The 27,233-nt window shown below is 37.3% G+C and overlaps 1 protein-coding gene across 1 annotated transcript in view; it reads right to left on the bottom strand.

Annotated features, from left to right (window-relative positions):
• The window catches only part of LAMA2 (laminin subunit alpha 2), a 698,138-nt gene that overhangs the window by 300,875 nt on the left and 370,030 nt on the right, over positions 1-27,233 (bottom strand). Inside the window, exons 13-15 of the mRNA XM_062187263.1 lie at positions 11,890-11,991; positions 10,284-10,495; positions 1,013-1,124 (exon numbers count right to left, since the gene is read on the bottom strand). Coding sequence (XP_062043247.1) covers positions 1,013-1,124; positions 10,284-10,495; positions 11,890-11,991 — 426 coding nt within the window. The remainder of the gene's footprint in view (positions 1-1,012; positions 1,125-10,283; positions 10,496-11,889; positions 11,992-27,233) is intronic.

The raw sequence follows: 27,233 nt of genomic DNA, 5'->3' as shown, positions 1-27,233 counted from the left end.
TCCAATACGAATTTTGGAAAAGTAAGTATGTAAATGGATAATATTTGCTATTACTTCCAGATAGGTGAATGTGAGCCTAGTTAAAGAAAATGTGTTTGTCATGAATATGACTCTAAGCCCTGTGCCTTCTGTGGTAGCATGTATTATTTTAAAACACAAGAGAACTGACAAAGCAGTGCCTAGGGTGTTTCTATAAATGCTATAATGGGGTAGGGTTCTGAAGTAGAACATCATGGTATACTCAAATGATTCCTTAAAAGCTGTATTTAAACTATTTAATCTCCTATTTGTCTGAAAGTTGTTCCCCTATCAAGAAGATAATGTTGACATTTTTTACCAGGTTTCAAATAAAATACATTTTGAGCTATCTAAAGGAAAATACATATAAGTATAAAAATTATTACCAAAAAATGACACATGGTGGCACTAATAAAAAAATTAAGTCCAAAATATTAAGACAACAAATATTTCAAAGTTCAGCTGTTCAAAAATCAAAGATCTCTTGGGAATTTCCTACAGCAAGGTATTTCTTCTACGTTTCCTGTTCTTTGCATTCTGAAGTTTGTATACTTCAGCTGACTTGGACTTGACTGTATTCTTGGGAAGGTAGTAAAGAAAAATATGTCATAGGATTAAAAAATGGGAAAGAGCAAAACAAAATTTTAAAATGTGCTAAATTTTAGATACCCACCCAAATGGAAATGAAGAGAAAATATTTTGGATTGTCATTCTGCTCTCATCTTGCAGGCAACCAATTTCCCAGGGAAATAACACATCTTCAGCTAAGGTAACATATCGAAAAAAGAACGCTAACTTCATGACGACATTATGTGATCAGTACTCTATTTGAAAGCCATACTTTTGGCAGACACTCATACTTCTTCTTTAAGGAATACACTACTACCAGTTTGTACAACTACTGATGGAAAAATAATAAACTCTTCCTAGAACAGTGTCTTGACAGCATCATTGGTGGAACTTAACATGCAGAAAAGACGTTTGGCACACTTACTTCACACGAGGAGCCACTATACCCTGGTGGACACTGGCAGACTTCCACAGCTGCTGCAACATTCGCATCAGTAGGATAGGGAGCGGCAGATTCAAGGTTAACAGAGCTCAATCTGGAGAGGAGAGGAAAATGGGCGGTAAATAAGAAAACACACTCTTACGTGCTATACAGCTGGAGGCATGGCACAGCAACGGTGATAGAAATACAAGCAAATTATCTGTGTGGAGAAAGAAGGGTACTGACCATCCCTAACCTGAAACTCTGGTCATCCCCTATATTAAAGTCTGCTCAGTTAACCGCACTGACAGGCTCGTGTTGTGGCTCAGCAGCTTAAGTCAGCATCTGGGACACCGACAACCCATTGGAGCAAAGGTTCAAGTTCTGGCTGCTCCACTTCCGATCCAGTGCTCTGCTAATGTGCTGAAAGCACCAGAAGGTGGCCCGAGGACTCGTGTTCTTGCCACACATAGGAGACCTGGATGGAGTCTAGGCTCATGGCTTCATCCTGACCCAGCGCCTACCTTTGTGGCCATTTGGGGAGTGAATCAGTGCATGAAAAATCTCTCTCCCTATCCCCCTCCCTGCTCTTTGTAATTATTTTTTTCAAATATATAAACAAAATTTTTTTAAAAAATGGACTGAGAGTCACCACCACCATCATCATATGCTGTGAAGATATTAGAACATTCCTCGTTTCTTGCTTCTTAGCTATGCCATTCGATTTTCTTTTTGAAACAGGTGGCAGATAGTTTAAAATCATATGGTTGAAATGATTCTTAAAACAGAAAATATTGTCATTATTGCTTTATCTTAACATCTGAACTAGAAAAGCAGGAGACACTGTCAACATTCATCTCAGGTTTTAAGTTGAAAGAGAAGATGGAAGAAATTTTGGTTTCCTTTGCTCCAGGATAAATCTGTATGTTGTCAGTAGCTTGTATCAGTAAGAACCATTTCTTTGTTTTTGACATAAATTTGTTGTTCTCTTATTGTTCTTATCTATGGTCTTCATTTTATTGGCACTTCTATACAATCTGATGAGTGCAACAGAGTAACTTACCATCACTCACTATGTTAAAGAAAAGATGGTTTGGCCAAACTGAAAATTTGAAACTAATTTGTTACACAAATCATATATACATATGCACATCAAACATATATATGAATATATATTCATAATTTAAATATTTGTTACTCTTATCTCATTAGGCCTCTTGTCCACCTTTTATAAAAGAAAAATTTAACAACTTAATTATTAAGAAAACAGTCTCAGGAGTCAGAGAAGAATTCATACCCTGTCTATAATATTTACCAGCCTTGTAACCCAGAAAAGAACAATTGATGCTCTTTAGTTCTCAATTTTCCCAGCTATAAAATGGAGTTAATATAGTAGTCCACACATCATGAGCTATGATGAAATGATGACATGAAACACTGAATACAAAGTTCTTGATAGAAGATTTAACACAAAAATGATTATACAATACTACATATTTTATTAAAATATTTTCATTGACTGTTGATAGGACAAAAATGTCATGAGTAGTATAAGAAATACTATTTATATCCCCCAAATCATTTTAATGTATAAAAATAAATTTAACTAAACTGTAACAGCATAAAACTAAGTGCTACTATTGACATAATTATTATTTTTAAATATGATTGATAGACCTTCATAATACATTGTACTCTTCTTTTAACTAATTGATTTTTGCTAGGATATGCATTTTGAGTTTCTTTCCCAAGAGAAGCGTGGATTTTATTCATATGTAATTTATACTTAATGAAAACCTAACCAGATTGGAGAATCTATGTAGTAATCAAGCCAGAGAACATAGCAAAGGGCTGTGCTTAAACATATGCTCAAAAGTGACAGCATTTAACCAAGATGTAAAGTTTCTAAAATCTTTATGGTTATAACCCTAAACACTGACTAGTACTTTGTATTACATATGAGCTCACATCTGATCAAGGAACAGGAGAAGGAAGTCAGTTTGAAATCTTAGGAAACAGGCAGTTGGATAGAATATTTCTAGGTACTGAGTGCTAGCCGATATTCTTGAAAGACAAGAGTATTACTTTTAGTTGCAGATAAACTCACACATTGCTATTTCTTGAATGCCATCTTCTCCACTGTTATAGCTTGGAGGGATTGCTATAAGGGCTTGGAGTATAGTTATTAAAAATTATTGCCTACAGTGCTTAGGTTACATGTGTTACTTGGAAACTACTAAATGGCCAATTTTTTAGTAACCTTAAACATGTGAAATGTTGTGTCATAGGTATTTCTTTTCCCTTTTATTATTTGAGATGACAATCACATAACATAAAATTAACCATTTTAAAGTATACAATTCTATATAATTTAGTTCATTCATAATATTGCATAACTACCACCTCTACCTAGATCTAAGACATCTTCATCAGCTCATGTGAAAACCTTGTACCCATTAAGCAATAATTCTCTTCCTCTTCTTAACGTCCCCATCAGATACCAATGTGCTTCCGTCACTATGGATTTACTGATTCTGGATATTTCTCATAAATGGAATCATGCCATTTGGTTGGCATGATTAGCATCACATTTTTGAGGTTTATCTTCATTGTAGCATATATTAATACTTCACTACTTTCACCACTGAATAATATTCCATTGCATGTATATTTCGTATTTTGGTTACCAGTTCACCTGTTGAAGGCTGTTTCCACATTTTGGTTTACATAAATAATGCTGCTATGAATGTTAGCATATTTCTGAGTTCTTATATTAAAATATTTTAGTGTAAACTTAGAAGCAAGAAACTACACAGCACCATAGGGTTTGGAAGAGAAACAAAGAATAGTGTTTACATTTGTTGACATGAGTTTATGCACTAGTCCTTGAGAGTAGTGCCTTTTTCCTTAACAATAAAAATTATTAGCATTTAATAATTTAATATGTTTATAGGATACTGTATGATACTTCAATATCATATAATATGTTGATAAAATCAAAACAGTAAACATATCATATTTTGTCATTAGCTTAGGTTTGGAAACTGAGCTTCTTTTTTGATTCATTCATAAAGTAAATAGTAGATTATTGTGAACTATAGCCACCTCACAGCATCATCTTTATTTCATTTTTTATATTTTCTATGGATTTACTTCAGTCATTATCCTAAATAAAATAAGTCAGATTCAGAAAGACAAATATCACATATTTTCTCAAATTTGGGAATAGTGATATTGTTTAATCAGCTATATATGCAGCATGACTATCTGAATACATGCTCGGTATGTTTTTGCCAGATGTAAAAAATACACCGGTAGACAGAAAGATGGATGGATAGACTTATGTAAGTCTATTCAACTAACTAAAAGCTTAAACAAATGAGCCAATAGTTGAATATAGTTAAAATTACAAACAATGACTAACATATTCTATGGCAGATGACACAATAAGGCCTGTTAAAAACATTTCAGATGAACAAACCCATGCAAGTAAAAGACAAATAAAGTGTTTGATTTGACACAGAAAATAAATGAGAAAGTGTTAGAATTAGGACGTGAGGATAGAGGCCAGTGCTCACCTGAATGTATTGTGACATCTAACTTCCTGGAATTAATGGACTGTCACATAATAAACCTATCATTCTGATTATTTTCACTTTAAATTTGATGATTTCATGGTTGATATGCTAGTAGATTATCATACAACAGTTTGTTCTGATTTACTAAACAGCAAATTGCACTACTGCACATAAATAAACTCCCAGAATTTCCAATGTAAAATTGATATATAAAACTTAAAGATGGAGTACGTTTCAAGATGAAAAAATGAGCAATTGACTAGGGAAGAATTTAAAAAAATAAAAAAAGATACAAAAATATTTTCAGTGACCTGCCAAATTTCATTTGTCTTTTGAACAACAGATGTTCTTCTGCTTAATTTGTGTAGCCATTTTGAGCTATGACAAATTTCAACACTGAGACATCTTTCTCAGTAATATTCCACATTAGTATTCAGCTAGCAGTTCCAATGCTCATTAGGTTCTGCTATTTGTTAAATGGGATTTTAATGCATTTAACCATTGTAAGTGTTACTCATGAAAAAAACTACAGTTTACTTTTTTTCCTTTAATATGGTCATTTTATTTTCTTGAAATGAGGCTGCATTCATTTAAATACATAATGTTTGCAGCATTAAAGTACTAAACTTTGGAGATGTGTGAACTATTAACAAGCTGTTAACTAAGTCAAAGGCTTTAGCTGACTATATCTTATTATGACTTTAAAACACAGATAATATGATGAATGAAAAGAAATAATATTTAAGCAGTTATCAAAATACTGAAATTATCTCAAAATGGTAACCTGGTAATGCCTTAAAGATTGCTCTTAGTATTTTGTTTCACTACATTTCCCACCAGAGTTTTAAATATTATCCTACCCTGAAATAACCACCATGAAACATTATGCTTTGGTATTAAAACTCTTAAATAATTGTTTTTATACTATCCACCTTTATTTTATATTGAAGACCTCTATTTTACTCCATTTAAGAGAATATTATTTTCAGCAAATAACCATAGATAAAGATTTTTATTACTGTTAAATGTTTGGTTGTGTTTTGTTTTTGTCAAAACATAAGATGATCATTCAGAACTTTCTCTAGACTCTGTCTTGTGGAAATTAAACAGTATTGTTCAATTAGAGGAGGCTGATAATTTTTTTAAGTTTATTTATTTATGTATTTCAAAGGCAAAGTGACAAAGAAGAAACAGAGATTTCTCATCTACTAGTTCACTCTCCCAATGTCCTCAACATCTAGGGCTAGGTCAGGCTGATGCCAGGAGCCCAGAATTTCAACCAGGTCTTCCATGTGGGTGGCAGGGACTCAATCACTTGAGCCATTACCTCCTGTATCCCAGGACTGCATTAGTAAGACACAGGATCAGAAGTGGTGTAGGCAGGACTTGAAACAGGGATCTGATGTAGGATGTGGACATCCTAAGTGGTAGCTTAACCCATGGCACCACAATGCCTCCTCTGTTTTCTAGTTTATCTATTCTTTTTTTCATTTGAAAGGCAGAGCAACAGGGAGGGAGGGAGGGAGGGAGGGAAAGAGAGAGAGAGAGAGAGATTAATAATTTTTACTCCATTGCTAAGTAGGCAAGATAATCATTCAGTAATGTCTAAGAAAGGCCACATGAAAGACAGCACAACATTTCCTCCATTTGCAATTCCACATCAAGTAAGGGAAGTAACTGATAGATTCTGATTTTGTTGCAGTCATTTATGAAAAAAAATATAGAAAAAGCCCCCGTAAGAATTTATGTCTTTTTCCCTAGTACTACCAGTATGTACACTTCTATCATACCACAGTTATTATACCCTAACTGTATGTTATCTGCCTTCCCTGCTGGAGTATGCTTTCTTTGGATTCGGTAATTTCTCTCTCCTTGTATCCTTGTCGGGTGGCCTAGAACTATCACACCATAATAGTTGGCGCTTACTGTCTTCTATCTTCTGTGCTCTCTAACAGGGGCTTGAAAGATATGTATATTTACAGATTAAGAACATGATAAAGAAGTGCATTCCCCAACATGACACAGTCGGCCCGTGGTACAGCACACAATTCAAAGCCAATTAGGACTTCAAAACCATTGGTCTCCTTGATACCATATGTTGCCTCTCAACAAATCAGGTGTTTTTTTAGATGTTTGTAGACATCATTTGATCATTTCATCTTTAATCTTGAATGCAAAAGATTTTTTTCCCACCATTTACAAAGGAGAAAACTGAGATTTAATGAGATATGTGTGGAAGGTGCTCATTAAATGTTCACAGACTGACTGAATCCAATGTATACAGAATATCCTTGGGAGGTAGTCAAAGATAATTAAGAGGAAACACATGCAGAGTTCACCTGTTACTTGACTTCAAGGGTGTTGTATAAATCTTTTTTAAGCCCCTAGTGTCTTTATCAGTATAGTTTCTTCAAAATGTGGTTACCTGGATCATTACATTCAAAAGGCAGAAGCACACTATCCACCTATTTTCATAATCATCAAACAGTCCTTTGCAAGGGTTTTTACACTACCTATTATATAAATTCTGTATAATCTTTCAAAATATTTTCAAAAAATCCCAAATTTCCTCTCAATGACATGTGAAAATATCTTGCCTTGGAAAGAGTCCATATTTATTTTCAGGCAATAAAGACATAGGAGGCATATCATGAGAAATTTATAATGGGCTTGGTTTCACTGTGATAAGACCTCTAAATTCTCAGTGGCAACTCAAGCCTATAGGGGATTTTACACAAGTAAACCTTTGTTCAGCAACTAGAAGATCAAAACCATCAGTACAGCTGACCTCCACGTGCTGTCAGTATTCCAGGTTGTTTTGATCTTCTGGTTGCTGAATAAACTCCAGAGACTCTCACAGTGGCAATTCGATGTTTTTCCTCAGGAAGAAAAACACACCTTATGCTCAGATTTCATTGGCTCAGCCAAGTCATATGACCACATCTATCCTCAAGGATTAGAGAAATGCAGTATCCCAAAGGATGAGACTGAAAATTTGGTAAACTTTACCTGTGTCTACTGCAGGGTGAAAGGAAGGAAAGGAGGCAGAATTCCATATTGAATAGATGCTCAAAGATTATGAATGCTTGAGTTCAAAATCAAGGATGCTGCTAAACTCAAGATTTGGAGAACTCCATACAGAAAGATCACAGATTATGTTGATTTCTGTTACATTCTTAAAAGAAGAATGAAAAGTTTTCTACTTTCTCATCTTACTTGTGAGAATAGTAAGGAGCAAATCAATTTTATTTAATAAGTCTCCCAGCTTTCTGGGAAAGAATGGCAACAAGACCAATCACAATGGTGGAAATGTTCATGTGTGCCTACCGCCAAGGTCAAAGCCATACTTACGTTACCAACTATTAAATGGCTAAATTGCAAACAAAAGTCAAAATCCATGACCTGCAGCTCAGATCTCCTTCAACTCTTCGATTCCACCTAACTGTATAACTGAATAACCCAAGCCCATTAACTCAGGGAACTACCACCGAAGTAAATCCTCCCTAAATAAGCTTTAAACCCGAACTTTTGTTGAGACAGCTTCAATTTGCTTGTGCTTCCACACAAACATACCAAGTCAGAAGCCTACTGTGCAGCACAAGTTGAAATCAATTCGAGTGATGTTCTACAATATGACTTCATCTAGTCAATCTAGATCAGAGATAAGTGAAATACCACAAGCTTGCTGACCCAGAATTCATGCTTGCAGTTCACCTGTAGAGAAAGGGTTTCAGATCTGACATTGGTTTTTACTTCTTGAATCACAGCCCTGCAGGTGATCTATGTGGCAGAGTGAGGCTCTATGCCAGCTCACTTAGCCCCATTCCCCGGATGCATCACTTAGGTGTGGGGAAATCTCAGAAGACTTCAAAGTAAATCAGTGATTTTAAGAGGGGTAGACACTGAAATTGTCTGACACAAATCAGGGGGGGAATGTCTTTGGATTAACCAGGCTGAGAAGCAATGCTGACAAAAATAAACAAGCCCCTGGCCACTTTCTGTCAGTTTGGTTGTCATTCATCTTGAAAGCTGGAGGATTCATCTCTTTGTACTGTTTAAACATCTTGACAATCCCTATTTACAAAATGGGAAAAACATAATTAATTCATAAATGCTGCTCTCATCTTCATGGCATGCTAACCCAGCTCCTAGCAGAACTGCCGTTGTGCAGAATTGCCTATGCAAAAGAGGTGCACTGTTTGGCAGTGGTTCTGTTTACAAATCTGCAGTTCTTCCCTTTGGGAAATGGTAATGATGATTATACTTTGTTGAAGTACTACAAGTGAAAGAGAAACTAGGTAGCATAAGTCAATGATGGGTGTGGGTAATATCAGCAATAAAAAATGCAATATTAGAGACACTGCTTTGATTAACACTATGCCAAGTTGTCAGTTTGGCGTCACAATTGATCATTTATTTTAGTTGCATCTAGAAAAAAATTCCATTATATCTTGTATAGTAGGGTAGAAAAGGAGAAGGGGAAAGAGCTCATCTAGACATAGTTCAAGTTAAAATTCTGTCAAGACAGGGTCAGGTGCTTGATGCGGTAGTCAAGACACTGCTCTTGGGATACCGGCATCCCTGTTGGAGTGCTTGCTTTGAGTCCCAGCTACTTTGCTTGTGATCAAGGTCTCAGCTCATGTGTACCTTGGGAGGCAGTCAACTGTGGCTCAAGTACCTGAGTCCCTGCCTCCAAGTGGGAGACCTGGACTGAGTTTCAGGCTCCTGGTTTCTGTCTAGCCCAGCCTCAACTGCTGTAGGCATTAGGTGTGAATTAGAGAGAAGGAAGATCTTTCTTTTTCTCTTTTAAGTAAATAAATAAATAAAATTTAAAAAATTTTGTTAGACAAAAATATCATTGTTTTAAAAATGCAATTTATAGTGGCCCACAGTCAGTCAGATATGGGCAACATCTCATTGAAATCAGGGAGTACTGTCTTTGAAGAAAATAATGGAGAACAAGAAGGAGCTACCCTGTGAAAGTGTTCTGGGCAATGGTCACTTTGTGAAATCTTTACATATCATTTTCACAATGACCCTGAAAAGTAGTCATCATCATCCTTATTATCTCCACTTGTAGTTGAAGAAATCAAGGCACTCAAAGACCAATCACTTACCAAAGTTCACACACCTAACAAGCAACAGAGCTTATTGAATTCCTGCTCAGTTTGGCTCCAAAGCTTACACTTTCCCTCTATGTCATGTGGCCATTATAGTCATTCAATGTTTTATGGAGATGTGCTTATTTTAATGCAAAGGCTTACATTTCTTATTGCAAATTATATATTGTTATGTCAAATACTAGTTAATGATTTAACGGAAGAAGATATTTTATAAACAAATTTTTGTATTTGGGCATCCTGAAAGCACATCTCATTTGATCCCCAAAATCTAAGCCATTGTAAAGGAGACTTTAGTTTCTAAGATGGTATTTTTCATCTGGAAAGCGTTCTTTTTCACAAGTTCTGGCAGAACAGCTAAGATGACATTAAAAATATTAAGGGCCAAGAGGAATTTATTCTAGACATTTAACACATTGAAGACTTAATAGGAGTACATTTCAGAACCAGGGCTTACTCTCAGCTGCTACTTGAAGACAAGAAACCCTCGAGATCTATCAAATCTCTATTCAGGCACAAGAAAGTTTGCCCCAAGGTCAACGTGTGAGCGTGGGGAGATGAAGTTCTGGTTTTTACCTGAAGATGGCATCCATCCCAAAGCTGTATGTGATCTGTATGAGGACTCTCTTTACATTTGCCAGCACTGTCATAAATTCTCTCCTACTGACTGGGAAATGTGTGCCATGTCTGCCAAATGATTCTTCTTTAAGCAACAACGTATGAACGTGCTCTTCAGATGGCTGCAGATAGACTTCCTCTTGAGCTGTGCTGATTCTCAAGTCATTTCCCTAGAAGGAGGAAACAGTAAAATGGAGAAGAGCGTACAACGGGGTCCAAAGTATCTGAGTAGGACTAGAGTAGGACTTTAGTTCCAGGTTAGAGTTCCCTGTCATTTGTGTTTTTGGTACCCCTGGAGGGAAGGCAATGCGATATAAGTGTTAGCCTTAGCCAGACACAATAAAAGTATAAGCTTCTTGGTTTTGCATGGCCTTGCTTTCTTGTTAAATACTGGATACCTGGCAACTTGTAAGCATATATATCACTTACAAGCACCCTGAGGTTTTATGCAAGGTACAACATTATATATTTGAGATATATTATTTTCTGGTGGATATGGGGTGCATAGGGCAATAGAAATAATTTAGTTATTATTTGAAAAGATTTTATATATGGGGGGAAACAAACAAGGGAAAGGCCTGCATTCTAACATTCATAAAAGGCTCATTGGCATAACAAGTATATGGATTGACCTCAAACATTTAGATCATACTTACTGAAATTCATTCTTAAGAATGGTATGTCCACTAGCTCACTTTACCAGCCCCTTTATTGAACAACCAAATTCTGTCCTAATGGAAAATTTAAACAGTGTGGATTTAAAAAAAAAAAAAGAATGGTATGTCAATTCTTCACATTTCACACTTGGAGAATCCCTTTTATCTTAAAAAAAATCCCAAGATACAATCACTGTGTGTGTGTGTGTGTGTATCCCTATACCTCATTATCCAATTCTGGAAAATATTCATTTTGAGAAAGGTATTTTGGAACTTTGTCATTGATTTACATGAATGAAGGGTTCAAGACCAAGAACAACATAACCTGGTGCACAAATGACACCTATTCATTTGGATTATTGACATGAATGTAAGTGTATGCTATAAGTACAAGTTTTCCACATGGTGAAATTGTCTGTGGTCCAACAAATGTTGAAAAGAATTTCCCCTATACCTTTTTTTGCCTAAATTAGGATTTTGAGGTCAAAATTCAACTAAGTAAGTAAGTTTGTTTTTTCATTTATATCTGCCTAATATCAACAAGGAAGTAGAATATAAAATCTGTTTGAAAGCAAGGGAAGATGGAAAAAATACAACTATGCAAATCAGCATTCATCTTTAACACTTCCATCACATCCATATTGTTGGAAACACGGTCCTTATGTCTCAAATTTCAATTTCAACTCTTGGTGCAAAGGTCACCTTTGTCATCAAGACCCAGGAGACATTCTGCATTTTCTACATATGTCTTATAGTAAAATGTAGGAGTGGAATAAAAGAATCCCAAGGTATGTTTAACCTTAATAGATAATTTAACATCAAACTAACCCATGTGAAAAACAGCACCCGTAACTCAGATGACAAAGATGTGATAATGTTCCACACAGAAGATGGTGGAAGGACTCTACCTCTAAGATGATCATGAGCTGGAGAATGCGTTCTATATCTTCTTCTTCTTCCTCGAGGTCATAGGATATGGTAAATGTCAGCTGTCCTCCTGCAGCTGCGAGCTATGAGAGAGGAGATGGGTAATCATTACAAAACAGGAGGTAGACTACTAAATCATATCGCACTTTTTATTTTAAAATCATTTTATTGCTCTAGAGGGTAGGATTTGGAAGATGCAGAAGGCACTGGTGTACAGAGTAGGGATGCTAGACATTTATTTAGGACCAACCTTTCTATAAACTTTTTCCAACAATCACAAGCTGACATAAATATAACTGCAAGTATTATTTTCCCCTGTATTGCAGGCTTGCTGAAATAGAGTAAGTTCCAGAAAACCAAACACGGCCACTCCTGTCATCTCCTCAGTCTATAGCTTGAGCTTTACAATTCCCAAACAGAGAAGGATTTTTGTCAAAATTGGGAGATTTCCACTTATCCCTGAGGGTCATTCACTTTCTGTGAGTCTGACTGCTTTCAACAAAGACATTCCTCCAACTGAAAGGCACTGGAGACCACAAGCCAAGCTGGGAAATGTTGTTGGTCAAAGGATAATAACAGGTTAGCAGCAAATTTTAAATTGTATTAAAATTCAATCAAAACTGCCAAAGAAGGTAAACTTTTCCCTAGGTAATCAAATCAGCTTAGTTTGAATGAATGCTTTATCCTCTTTTCATTAAGCAAACTTCTTGCCTCCTAACACGCATGCCAAGCCCCATCTAATGTATGCTTGAGGTTTACATTCTCTGACACGGCCAGTAACCTTGCAGAAATTAAAAAAGATAAAAAGGGAAAGCAAGATCATGTCTAGGGCAGGAATCACAATCAGAGCTGTGAGTGACAGATCCAATGCAAATGCTGCAATCCTTTTCTCAAAATTTCCACCGTAGCATTTTAAATAAAGATATTCACAAGGCAAAGCTGGTGATCTGTATGCTGTTTTTTGCTCCATGCTGACACAGAGACCTAGCTCGGCAGCCGTCGGCTCTCTGTGGCCTTTCACGGGCAGACCCTGACCACAAAGCAATTCTGATGTACTGGACGAAGGAGGAAGAGCTCCGATTCCTCTCAGTTGTTCCATGGGGAATGGCACGAAGCTCGCCATGGCTGCTTAACCACATTTTTAAACTGCATCACCCCAGTGTCTTCTAAGAGCTCATTACATGGTGCTCTATGAGAAACTAAAATCCAGAAAACTTTTATTCCCTTGCTTCACTGAGAAATGTCCCTACTGTTATGTCTCTTCCTACATAAGATAATAAATATCTGCCCAGAGTATAGCACTTGGCATTATTGTGAGTAATGAGGGGTGAACCTATGAAAAAGGTTTTGGGTTTTATTAAGACATAACATACTGGTTCAAATCAGCAAGACATTTTCCCAACAACAGGAGTTAGAATGGCAGCAGAGGAATGTTTTACAGATTCTAAAGAGGACTGAACCCTACGGAGTTTTATAAATAAAAATATCAGGTTGGACGTAGAGATTACGTTTGGGAAGAGCATTGACACATACAACTATAATGTTCCACAATTTTGAAACATCCACATATTTTTAATTATTAAAAATGTGCATTGTTACACTATTTTTCTTTTTCTTAAAAAATAATATCCAGTTAAAAAATTCCTATATATACCCCAAAGTGAGAAGTTTTGAAACAGCACCTTTCCATTTTTGCTAATAAGGAGACAAAGTGTGGGCAACACAAACATTCAAGGCTTAAGACTATAGTGAAAAAATGTTCACTTATGGTATTTGATTTCTTAATATAGCTGCTGTGCTTATTTATAATAAAAATAACATAATGCATAACACTTGGAGAAATGAGAAAAGGAACAAATACACAGAAAAGGGAAGTAGCCTGATGTATATTTGAAATATAAAATATGAACTAAGGAGAATTAATGCATTCAATTCTGCTGAGGACTAAAAAAAAAAAAACTGTATTTTTATTCATATAGTGGCATTTCAAAATGTTCATGTAAAACAATTAAAATATTCATTTTGGTGTAAAAACTTTTAGGAATCTATGTATATGAGGTGATCTTCAAAAATCTCATTCAAAATACGTATTTTGAAAAACTGTGCATGAGGCCGGCACCGCGGCTCACTAGGCTAATCCTCCGCCTGCGGCGCCGGCACACCGGGTTCTAGTCCCGGTTGGGGCACCGATCCTGTCCCGGTTTCCCCTCTTCTAGGCCAGCTCTCTGCTGTGGCCAGGGAGTGCAGTGGAGGATGGCCCAAGTCCTTGGGCCCTGCACCCCATGGGAGACCAGGAGAAGCCCCTGGCTCCTGCCATCGGATCAGCGCGGTGCGCAGGCCGCAGTGCGCCTACCGCGGCAGCCATTGGAGGGTGAACCAACGAACGGCAAAAGGAAGACCTTTCTCTCTCTCTCTCACTGTCCACTCTGTCAAAAAAAAAAAAAAGAAAAACTGTACATGAACTTCAAATGTTTTCTACATCTAAACAAAGGTTTACAAATTCTGCTTCCCACAGTTTTTGAGGTATCCCCAGATTTTATGGACCATTGTTTTCCAAACTCTTTCATGAATGTTTGATACCTATATTTTGGCACTATCAAAACATGTCTTGAATCACCTCAAAAGTTTATAGGCAAATCCATTTTACTTTTCAGTTGTATGAAAAACTGAGCACTACTGCTACTAGATGTTTTATATGAAAGCACAAATATTCACTTCTACAAATCACAGGTTGCACTCATTCACTGTTGTGTTCCTTTGTTCCTATTTTTCCTTCAACTCTCAACTCTATTGTTTCTTTAAAAGCTATAAAATTAAGCATTTCCTGATGTTTCCAGTTAACGTGTCTTTTTTTCTTAAGATTTATTTATCTGAAAGGCAGAGTTACAGATAGGCAGAGGCAGAGGCAGAGAGAAAGAAGAGATCTTCCATTCTCTGGTTCACTCTCCAGATGGCTATAATGGCCATAGCTGTACCAATCCGATGCCAGGAGCTTCTTCCAGGTCTCACACAAAAATGCAGAGGCCCAAGGACTCAGGCCATCTTCTACTGCTTTCCCAGCCCACAGCAGAGTGCTGGATCAGAAGTGGAGCAGCCAGGGCTCGAACTGGCACCCCTGTGGGATATTGGCACTGCAGGTGGTGGCTTTACCCGCTATGCCATAGTGCCAGCCCGATTCAGCTAATGTGTCTTTCTCAAAGACTACACATCATCATATGAGAGATTTTGTAATGAATCAGTTGTAAGAGCTTCTTTTCTAGAGACATTATTTTTGGGGGAAATTTTTTGAGAACACTTGGAACCTAAGTGGCCCTCTCTCATGCCTGTGGATGAAGAACTCCCTGCCTCCTGGTTACTCCTGCCTGTTGCAGATGCTGCCTTGGCTGGGCTCCTCCACGCTGTTGCCTCCACACTGTCCATGACCTCCTCGTGGTCCTGATCCTTATTCTCCATCAAATCAAATACAGTCCCCTGTCAGTCACCAGCGGACTGTATTGTCTCCTCCAGCTTGTATCTGTGCTATTTATTCATCCTTGTATTGGTTTTTAGTTGCTGTAACAACATACTTGAGGCAGGTTGCTCATGAAGAAAATGACGTTTTAATTAGCTCAGAGTTTTGGATGCCTGATGCCCACATAGCATGGACAAGGCTCTTTTGGGAGCTCCCCTTTGACTCCTTCACCATGGCCAAGGGCAAGGGTGGGAATGTGTATGGGAGAAAGTGGCCACATAAATATTTTTTTAAAGATTTATTCATCTGAAAGTCAAAGTTATACACAGAGAGAGAGAGGAGAGGTAGATAGAGAGGTCTTCCATCTGCTGGTTTACTCCCCATATGGCCATAATGGCCAGAGCTGCATCAATCTGAAGCCAGGAGTCAGGAGCTTCTTCCTGGTCTTTCACGGGGGTGCAGGGGCCCAACACCTTGCGCCATCTTCTACTGCTTTCCCAGGCCATAGCAGAGAGCCAGAGCAGAAGTGAAGCAGCTGGGACTCGAACAGTGCCCATATGGGCTGCTGGCACTGCAGGTGGTGGTTTTACCTGCTATGCCACGGAGCTGGCTCCATGAACTGAATCCCTTTAAACTATACTTCCAGTTGAGCCAAGAACCTTCCTCCAGGGCCACCTCTAAATACCACAGTCAGATTAAGTTTCCGCCTTCTTAATACCTCACAACTGGGATTAAATATCACTATTTAAAGCCCAAGGGACTCTGAAACCATATCCACACCCTAGCATCCATGAAACTGAGATACAGGATAGTACAAGTCTTATTCCTCTCAATGCATCCATTGTCTACCACTAGAACATCGTTAAAAAATGTTTGCATGTTTATTTATACATTTTATAGAGCAACCACTAATGTCCCTTTTGTTGCTTGTAACAACCACTAATGACCCTCTCTTTCAATTTTATTCTTAATATTTATGTGAAATGTGATGGTTCTTAAGACTCCTGACTCCCTCGTCTTCATTACACTGAAGTTGCCTGAACTCTGTCTCCGCTCTGCCCACGCCTCTATCTTACTTGTAGCTACATTTATGTTTTCACATCGTACATTCAGTGAGCGCATGTCTTCAAGACATTGAATCCTCCTCTGGTTCTCATTCTCCATAGATTCCCCTTTCACAGTTTATAGTACATGTGCATCTCATTCCTCAGTCTACATCCTTTAGCATATGCTGTGTTCCTGTATTGAGTTCCTTGGGCCACCATAACAAAGTACCAGGACGGAACAGTTTAACCCAGAGAAGTACATCTTCTCACAGGGCTGGAAGCTAAAAGACTGAGGCCAGGTGGCAGAATAGTTGTTTCCTCCCGAGGGCTTCTCCTCTTGGCTCGTAGATGGCCATCGTCTCTCCATATAGACCTTCATTTGTGTGTGTCTGTGTCCTAATTTTCTCTGCTTGTAAAGATACCAGTCTGACCAGAGCCCACACTAATGACTGTGGCTTGTCTTAGTTACTACTTTAAAGTATCTCTCTCTAGGGAGAGGGCATTTAGCCTCGTGGTTAATATGCTCATGTCCCATGTTATAGTATCTGGGTTTGAGTCCTTACTCTAGCATCCTTCCACTGCAGAGCCTGGGAGGCAGCAACAGTGGCTCAGTAACTGGGCTCTGCCACCACATGGGAGACCTGGATTGATTTCCCAGCTCTCAGCTTCAGCCTAGCCCAGTCTTGGATGTTGTGGGTGTTTGGAGAGTGAACAACTGGGTCAGAATGTTGTCTCTCTGTAATCTCTTCTTTCTCCTTCCCTCTCAAAAATATAAGATATTGTTTTTTATTTGATAAAAGTGTACATATTTCTCACATACAACATGTTCTTAAGTAAGTTCTATGTTTTTTAGAATTAATTTTCAATATTTTAAGGTAAACAAATTTCATGTAACTCATATATACAGATTTAGGAACACAGCAATACTTTCCATCCTACCCTCCATCCCTCCCACCCATGCTCTCACCTTTCAAAATGGATGCCACTGGAAACCATTGTACTTACTGTCCCAAAAAGACACATACCATCTGCTTTCCCTGATCTGTGGTAACTCATAGAGTACCAAAAAGTGTAATGTATAAGAGTGAAATTGACATTTAAGATTTAATGACTGTTTATAGCCCCTGTCTTTACTGTTAAGGAGCAGTGTTTTTTTCCTTATTATTTATTGAACTCTTTACTTAGTGCAGGGTTAATCTTATGAGTATGAAGTAAACTGAAAATAGATCATGTAAAAACTAAAAGAAGAGAGGAAGGAGGGGGAAGATTCTACATTCACATTCCAAGGTAGGAACATTAGGATTTTAGTATGTGTTTGGAGGAACATAACTGAACGCACAACAATCTTTATCTATAGTTAATCTCATTATTCATATTTTCCCAGAAACCATACTTAATTTTCTCAGCTTTCATAGTTAGTTATAAGTGTGCTCAAGGGACAAAAACTCATTTATCTATATACTTATGTGCATTTCCTGGTAAGTATACTATGTCAATAAAATGTTTAAGAAACTCAAAATTTTTTATTTATCTTAAAATAGAACCTCAATTGCAACATATTTTTCTCTTAATTATTTATATCAGATTAGTCTTTCAATCTGATAATCTGATATTCATGTGTCAGAAGCTGTACACAGCCCAAGAGGTTACAAATCCTATTAGTAACTGTGGTTATTTAAGAGAAAATACATTATAATATTGTAACTGAATTTATAAGCATTATCTTTTCCAAAGTAATCAATCATTCAAACATAAATATTTCTTAAGTTGTTTGACTCTACTTAATAAATAGGACTACAGCATATTTTTGTGGACCAAGGGAGCACTGTGATAATAAGAGTTCTATGAGGTGATAAAGTTTGGAACCTTTGATCTAGTCTTCTTTTACATCTATCCATTATGCGGCTAAATTAATTTTTTCTGCTGGGATTTTCATCAAGTTCAACTATTCAAATGATTTTTTAAAAAAAAGATTTATTCATTTATTTGAAAGAGAGAGAGAGGGAGAAAGGAGAGAGGTGGGAGAGAAGGAGAGGGAGAGGGAGGGAGAGAGAGGGAGGGAGGGAGGGGGAGGGAGAGGGGGGGAGACAGAGAGAGAGAATATCTTCCATCCACTGGTTCACTCCCCAGATCACCAAATCCAGGAACCAGGAGCTTCATATAGGTTTCCCATATGGTTGGCAGGGACCCAAGCACTTGGGCCATCCAAGCTGGGACAGGAACCAGTTCCCATATGGGATGCCTTAACCTGATACGCCGCAACGCCGGCTCCGAAACGCAGCTTTTCTTTGTTTGCCTGGCTGATTTCTCAGTAGTAAGAAGACTGAGGAAAGGAGGTTTTTAAACTTTATTTCAAAAATCTGATAAGGAATGAGAGGCAACCACAAATAATACAGTGAAAGCACTCCAGAATATCGTATATACAAACTCATCTGTTTAACACTCATTAAAGAATTCCAGGAAAACATATCATAATATTGGTAGCTTACATGTGCTGTGTATAACTTTAATTTTCCATAATCTTGAATTTTGTGGATTTGATTGATTTTTATCTCTGAAAGTTTGGAATTGATTCATTTTAGGATCAACCCTGATTTTCTGCACTTTTATAGAGCACGGTCTATGCAGCAAGTAGAAAATCTCATATTCTCCAGTTATTCAGGACTAAACTGCCACCATTCTATTGGATAGCAAAATATGGCTTTTCACATGCAGAAGTGTTACAATTTCAAGTTTACTTCAAGGCAATTCTTATATTTACTGCATGCATTAGACTCCATCTACCAGAGATGAAAGTTGTACCTCTTTCCCTTATTCTTACCAAGAGTAAGTGAACTTACTGAGAACAGTTCATTCCATAAGAGTCCCCAAAGACCCACACTTTTACCTCTTTTGCTGTATCTGTTGAAGGGAATGCTTGTTAGGGAAAATCAGTCATCAAATTGAGAAGGCATTGCAAGGAAAAGGAGTCGTCTCCAACCATTCTTGGAGATAATTCATGGTTAAGCCCACCACTCATTATCCCCATCAATAAAATCAAGTAGCTGTTTCCTGTGAGCTCCTGTTTGCATTCTCCCTTTGGGGTAAAGAAACCACCTGTTTGCAAGTTATGTTAGTTATTATGCAATATATAACCTAAAGTCAAAATAATAACATAGTGTGCATGGCACAAATTGCATTACAGATTTAATGAGGCAGGAAAGTTTTCCATCATGAGTGGAAAGAAAAAAGGTAAGGTAAGAAATTAAGCTTTGCAAAAACTATTTAGTACTGGTCTACTTTTGTTCTAACTCTTTCTTGAATCTCAAAACCTACCTGTATGAGTTGAGACATGAAGGAAGGGCTAACCATTGTATCCAGGAAGTTCTTTGTATAACACAAGCCTGGAATACTTAGTTCTCTGATGTTGGATTATCATCACTGTTATTTCACTAAATGGAGTATAAAACCTAATATTTGCTTTTGCTTACCAGAGCAAATATTTCAGGAAGGATATACTAAAATCAAATGAGGAAAAGACTTTATAATACTGAGCAGGATAAATTAACCATAGCTGCCAAATTCCCTTTAGTATCTCAAGCAGGGCAAGCGACTTATCATTGTAGATTCTAAAGCCTTAGAACCTTACACTCATGAAAAGTTATCCCTCCCACAAAAGTGTCAAATAATGCATCTGTTCCTGGTATTCGTCACTAAGACAGAAGCGGTATTCCACTTTAGGGTTGTGTTATGTCCTTATGTACATTTATAACATTGACATAACAGCATGATTCTCTTCTCCCAAAGCTTGACATCACAGTAGAACAAAAGCAAGAGGATGCAGAATTAGAGAACAGAGGAGTTTACAGGGGAGGTCTTAAAGTCACATCACCTTTAGTGCATAGAAAACGAACCAGGTGTTGCTGGTGTCAATGCAGCATAGAAATGTTGGCTTACAAGGCAAGAAATTGAGCATGGTAGCCCCGGCGTTAGAAAGAAGGAAACTTTGAGGAAATAGCCTGCCTGTATGCATTTACTCCTCTCTTCCTCCTTTTCTTAGTTTTTGCCTGTTTTTCCTCCTTTCACCCAATGTCTGTCTGTCTCTCCCTTCCTCCATCTTCCTCCCCACTTCTTCCCAACACACACAATCCTCTCCTCCTCTTTTTTTTTTTTTGAAGACCGTTTTAGTAGTGGTTACTTTTTTTTTTTGACAGAGACAAAGGTCTTCCTTTTCTGTTGGTTCACCCCCCAATGGCTGCTGTGGCCAGCGCACCAAGCTGATCCGAAGCCAGGAGCCAGGTGCTTCTCCTGGTCTCCAATGCAGGTGCAGGGCCCACGAATCTGGGCCATTCTCCACTGCACTCCCTGGCCACAGCAGAGAGCTGGCCTGGAAGAGGAGCAACCGGGACAGAATCCGGTGCCCTGACCAGGACTAGAACCCGGTGTGCTGGCGCTGCAGGCGGAGGATTAGCCTAGTGAGCCACAGCGCTGGCCTAGTAGTGGTTACTTTAATAATAACAGTGTCCTTTCCACATTTGCAATAATTAAAACTGTTTTAAAATTAAACTGGTTGAGAAAAATTAAAACTGGTTTAAGAAAGATCTGATTTGGGAACTCTTCCTTTTAGACTTGATTTCTATAGTCAGTCCAGCTTGATAATTTTACATTCCGCTGTATTTGGTGTCATCTGCATTTCATCAGTATACAAACCAGAGATGAAAATTATGAATGTGACAGGGCCAAGGGCACTGCTGGAAATGCCCCCTCAGTGTAGCTAATATTGGCGACTAACCAGGCTCTTTCAACAGTGCACATACCTATTTCATCATATGTATTCCTCCCCCATTGCACTGCAACTCTCCCACAAACAACCTCCTAGTCAATGTTTATATGCAATGCTTCTTGTTGATAATGCCAAGAGATACTCATTGTAGTGTTTTGATTGGCAGATGGGAAGAAAGTAATTGCAAGAGACATTTCTAGAGGAATTGAGAGTCCGATATGAGCTCCCCATACACATGTTTGTTTCTTCACTGGAATCACACCAACCTATCTTTAGCATATGTTTTCTTCTTTCTGTGCAACAAAGAAAGGCCAAACTGTGCTTCCCATTTACTCAGTTATAATATAAATCAAGAGGAAATTGTATGGATTGGATCACATAAGAATACTTTGGCTGTAACTGAACACCAGAAAATCAGTGTTCTCATATAACAAGAAGTCCATATGAAAAGTGGTCTCATCTAAAAGGAAGCCTAATCGAATTTTGTAGACAGACCAAGCTTAAAAACACAATACACAGATTATTTATGTAACTATTTTACAGACTGCTCATAAACAGGTCTATTTGAAAACTAATGAAAATATAAATTCCCCATGAATACATTTGCTAAATATCATATGGAAGATGATGAAGCACTTAGAAAAAAATCTCCTACACACAATAAATTAGTCCTTAATGTTTCCTTTCAGCTTTCTGATTTAGAGACCTACTTGCTACTTTGAGACACTGATCAAATCTTGAGTTGAAATAGTACAGTCTCAACAGATGTGATTAAAGGGTAGGAGCCAAGTGTTCTGAACTGCCTTGTGTTATCAGGTCCAGGCTCCAAAACAGGGTGTCTGCAACAGCTGTTTGTTTTCTATTTGCTGGTGTTTGGATGGAACATTCCATTAGTACTCTTGCTATGGGCTGGATTAATTTATGTGTAAATATTCAGTACAAGAATACATGTAATACATAATTAAACACTGATACAATCAAATAAACCATAATTTATTACATAGATAATTGTTTCTTACTGACTAGGGCTTGAAATTTTTTCATGGTCTCTGCCAAGAAAATGGAAAACTGCATGCTCCTGATACAAAACTGATGCTGATTAAAATAACAAGATGCATTTTAATCCAAGTTCCATTAGGTTAAGGAGAAAGATTTAGGGTTGTTATATAAATGACAAGTGGGTAAAAATGAAATTATAACTTCTGTGAAAAGTTTATGGGCATGCATAAAAAAGTGGTATCGGCACTATTGTTTTTCTTTTCTGCATGAGATATTTAGTTAATCTTTCTCTCAGTGCTTAAGGGTTTTGTCTTGCATGGATATTCATTTTTTCTGGATGGTATATGGCCATTGTACAGCCCTTTCTGCCCTCTACTGTCAAAGGAGTGCAAAGTGTAGAAACAGGAGTTCTTGTCTTGCCTGTAGGCACTCCTCACAGTATTACACCTTCAACAGTCTTGAACACAGCCTGAAGTCCCGGATGTTTAAAAGGGTTCAATTAATTAATTAGAGTTTACATTGCTCAGATTGAGGCTATTTCGAAATAGCAGTCAACGTATTTCCCAGAAAAGCAGAAACTGGAACACCAGCCTTGCAATACTATTTTGATTTGATGCTAAGTGTTATTGATCTACCACTATTCCCTCTGTCTCTTCTCTCACTTATAAACTCTGCGGGTGATTCTTTATTACAGCAGCAGAAGCTGGCTGTGAATTTTAGGAGTTACGAATCCCAAGGGTTCAATGGATACTAAGTCATACTCCTTTGGAGAATCGACAGGTTAATAAAATACAGTCATGTGTCTACTTCCAGAATAATCTTGTAAAGAGTTGTGATACTTAGCTGATCTATTAATACAGAAGTCACATACAAATCACAGAGAAAATTAAGCTCATTCTTGGAAATTTTCCAGACCTAGTGTTGGATATTGCCTTTAAGCACTGTATGGCCCTTGGGGAAGTTATTTATAATTTCATAATCTTAGTTAATTTTCACTAAAGTGAGCTAAATTACACTTCCTTATAAATTTTTTTCTGAGAATGAAGTGAGAAACTACAAATAAACTCATCACCTGGTACCTTGTACATCATATGTACTCAACACCTGTTGTCAGTTATACTATTTATAAGCATAGATTTCAAAGTGGAAATGTCACAGATGTCACACTAACAAATCTAATGGCAATGATATTTGTTTCATGTTTCTAAGTGTACTTTAAAATCTTAGGAATTCTGGGAGAGATCATAATGATTGCAGGATTCTGAATATACTCATGCTTTAATGTTTTCCTGCAGTATTTCTGCATAAGCATTTTACAGATAGTAGATCCTGCATAAATATCTATGGAATTTTAATAAACTTCATCACCATATATCATTTCAATGTAATATAGAACTACAGACAGACAAGACATAAAATCTGGGATAAATTTGTACTGCCCCTATGAGATACCTTGCAGGTATTACTAAAATATGTATTTATTTGCTTCTCTATTCTTTTCTATGTCAATTGTAAAACCAGGGCAAAGGAGATGTGTCTATTGAGCTTTTTGGTGATTTCAGTTTAATATAGGAGTCTACTGTCCTGCTGACTGGTGAACCCAAATCTATTTGTTTTTAAAATAGAAACCCTTAGCACTTGGGAAGTATGATGTGAAGTTGAAGGAGAAAAATCAATAACTAAGCCATTTAGACATTTGCATACATGAATGAACCATATGACATTACTTTTTTGCTACCTACTGTATGCTAGAGCAAAATGTAGATTCCAGCATCCAATACATGTTTTATACGTCACAATGCATTTTCAATATATTGTGATACATGAGCAAACAGCACCCTGTCTCATTCAGAAGACACCTACTACACAGATCAAAGAAGCACTAAGCCAACTACAATCCTAGCTAGTGAGAGCAGATCCAGAGCACTGGGATCAGTTCTTGACACGACCCTTTAAGAGTGGCTGACAAATTAGAGTTCATCCCAAGAGGTGTGGCCCGGATGCTGATGCCTCCAGCAACTGAACAAGAGGTTTGGGAAGATGATGGGAGTACTTAACCTTAAAGCGAAAAGACTTTAAAAACATGAGTGTTTTCTTGGGCTGTTAGAAGGCCTAACAAGTATAATAGGAAGAAAACTCACTGCTAATATTTCATACATAGAACCTAAACTCATATGAGTGCTAATTTATACTATCCAGAACCACTAAAAACAGAATGAGCTACATGGCAGGGATTCTCTCTCTCTGAAAAGAGGTCCATCTGCCTGCAATAAAGAAAACAGAATTTTTATACCTGCTGAGAAGTTGGTCTAAATCTCTGATCTCACTATGAAACTTGCAATTCTGTTCTGCTACCTTGTACCGCTGATTTATTAACAGTGGGTTACTTTTATCTTTTCCAATTTGTATGGTACAGCACCTGGAAAGTAATTAGTTTTATATATACCTGCATCCTGTACTGTGACTTTAGATATAAAGCATAAATAGGACAGAACAACACATTTCATTAAGATACAGCTTACTTGTTCAGATAGTGTTGGTGATATATTACAATGCAGTGGAAAAGAATACAGTAGCAAATCTACGCTACCTTGGGTAAAACATTCAGTCCTGCCACTTGTTAGCTGTGTGTGACCAGAGTAAATTACTTCACCTCTCTTCCTCTCAAATAGGTATCTGGAAGATGAAGATGCTACAATACCACTACCACACGGTTTTGTGATGAGAATTCGATGGAATAATCTAGAATACTGCTTGGCATTTCGTAAGTGTTTTATAAAGTCCGGCTGTTACCATTACACTTCTCATTATCGTCATTCTGTAAAACAATAGCCAAAATTTTGTAACTGCCCAGAGCAAGATTCTTTGACTACCGTATCATTGTAACAAATCAGTAAGATCTAGTATTTATTTAATTTGAAAAAATGTTGACACTATTTTGAAAATTTTTGTCACTTTACTTTAGCAAACTAAAAATAATATAAAATATAGGCCCAGCTCTGGCCATTGTGGCCATTTGGGAGTGAACCAGCAGATGGAATATCTGTCTCTCTGCTTCTGCCTCTAACTCTGTGTTTCAAATAAAAAAAAAAAATCTTAAAAAAAAACTTTAAAAAAACCCACGAACAAAAAATTAATTAGATCCAATTGCCAAGCCATATATAATTAAAATTAATCTTTGCATGGAACTTTAGAATTTCAAAAGCACTCTTCACAATCATTTAATTTCCAAATACCCCTACAGTGTAGGTTTACTATGATATCTGTATTGTATAGATGGGGAAATTTCAGCTGTAAGAGGTTACATTGTTCAAAGTCACACTGTTACTTCAGTGATATTGAGATGTACACTTGATTTATGTTTAGCTTTCTAAACACTCCCCCTCAAGATTCTTGTCTCCCTCTACCTCTTTGTTGGTTTTCCTCTCTTTTTCTGACTCTAGTATTCTGTTTCCCTCCCTCCCTCCCTCTCTCTCTCTCTCTCCACACACACACACACACACACATTAGACTACTCTCAATGTGCATGATACAAAGGTATGTGCTGGAGAACATGACCTACTATTCTCTTAGTCCATGAATTTACTCCACGATTTTGGGCAAATTCATTTAACTCTGAATTTATATTCCTACCTTGAAGGATTTTCATAGAGAATATATTCTTTATGTTCTATACCAGGTACACAAAATTTACTTAGTTTTATTTTTTCTCTCTTAGTTACTTTAGGTTTTCAGTGACTTTCAAAAACATGTTGTGAATTCTGTTTTAATTGCTTCTATAAAGAAGAAAATACTGTTTTCCATGAATAGTGTGGGAAAAAAATAAAATGTTCTGAAATACCACTTCTCACTCATGGGACTGACCGAGTCTCAAAATTCTGGTAACACAACCTATTAGTGAAGGGTTTGGGGAAATAAGCACTTTCATGCATTAGTAGCAGTACATACAAAATTAATGGGATCATTATAAATGCATATACATTTCGACATAGTAATTCTACCTTTGTCTCATAGTTTATTCTGAAATATATGGGCTAGCTGGACACATGCTTATTCATTGAAACTAGTTTGTAGCAAATATTGAAGACATACTTATGACTTATCAATATGGTCTGCTAATGGATATTATTAATGATACTGATGTTTGATGATGGTAAATCCTTATATTGTGCATACTATGTAAGTGCTACCTACTCTGCGATGGAAATTTGCATATTAATTTTTTTTTTTTTTTTGACAGGCAGAGTGGATAGTGAGAGAGAGAGACAGAGAGAAAGGTCTTCCTTTTTGCCGTTGGTTCACCCTCCAATGGTCGCTGCAGCCAGCACATATTGCTGATCCGAAGCCAGGAGCCAGGTGCTTCTCCTGGTCTCCCATGTGGGTGCAGGGCCCAGGGACTTGGGCCATCCTCCACTGCCTTCCCGGGCCATAGCAGAGAGCTGGCCTGGAAGAGGGGCAACCGGGATAGCATCCGGCGCCCCAACCAGGACTAGAACCCGGTGTGCCGGCGCTGCAAGGTGGAGGATTAGCCTGTTAAGCCACGGCGCCGGCCTTGCATATTAATTTAATCATCAAAACAATGATCTTAAGAAGTAGATATATTACTTTTGTTACCATTTTAAATATGAGAACACTTAAAGCAACTGATGATTACACAATTTGACTAGCATTACAAAGATGGTAGGTGGTACAACCAGGTTTTGAACCCTCATGGTCCAGTAGTACAGTCAATGTATAACTTCTATGTTGACTGATTACACATATTTGGGTACATCTACTCCGTAAAACACAATAAACTAAAATAAAAGAGGTATGTATGTGTGAGGTTTTGCACAGTTCATGGAAATTTTGCATTATATTTTTATTTCATTTTCCATTCAACTTCTGAAGCCCCTTCAAATATATATACATATCCATACTTGTATATCTGCATCTATATCTCTATATACTTAGATATGAATATATACTGCATTAACACAGAATTAGCTTCAAATTATATAAAAGCATAATGTGATTCTATAATGTGTATGACATACTACCATTTTCATAAAATGAGGAAAATTATGA

Source organism: Lepus europaeus, chromosome 3 (assembly GCF_033115175.1).
Source record: "Lepus europaeus isolate LE1 chromosome 3, mLepTim1.pri, whole genome shotgun sequence".
Lineage (NCBI taxonomy): Eukaryota > Metazoa > Chordata > Mammalia > Lagomorpha > Leporidae > Lepus > Lepus europaeus.
Note: the sequence above shows the minus strand (reverse complement) of the source record. Positions and strands in the feature narration are given on the sequence as shown.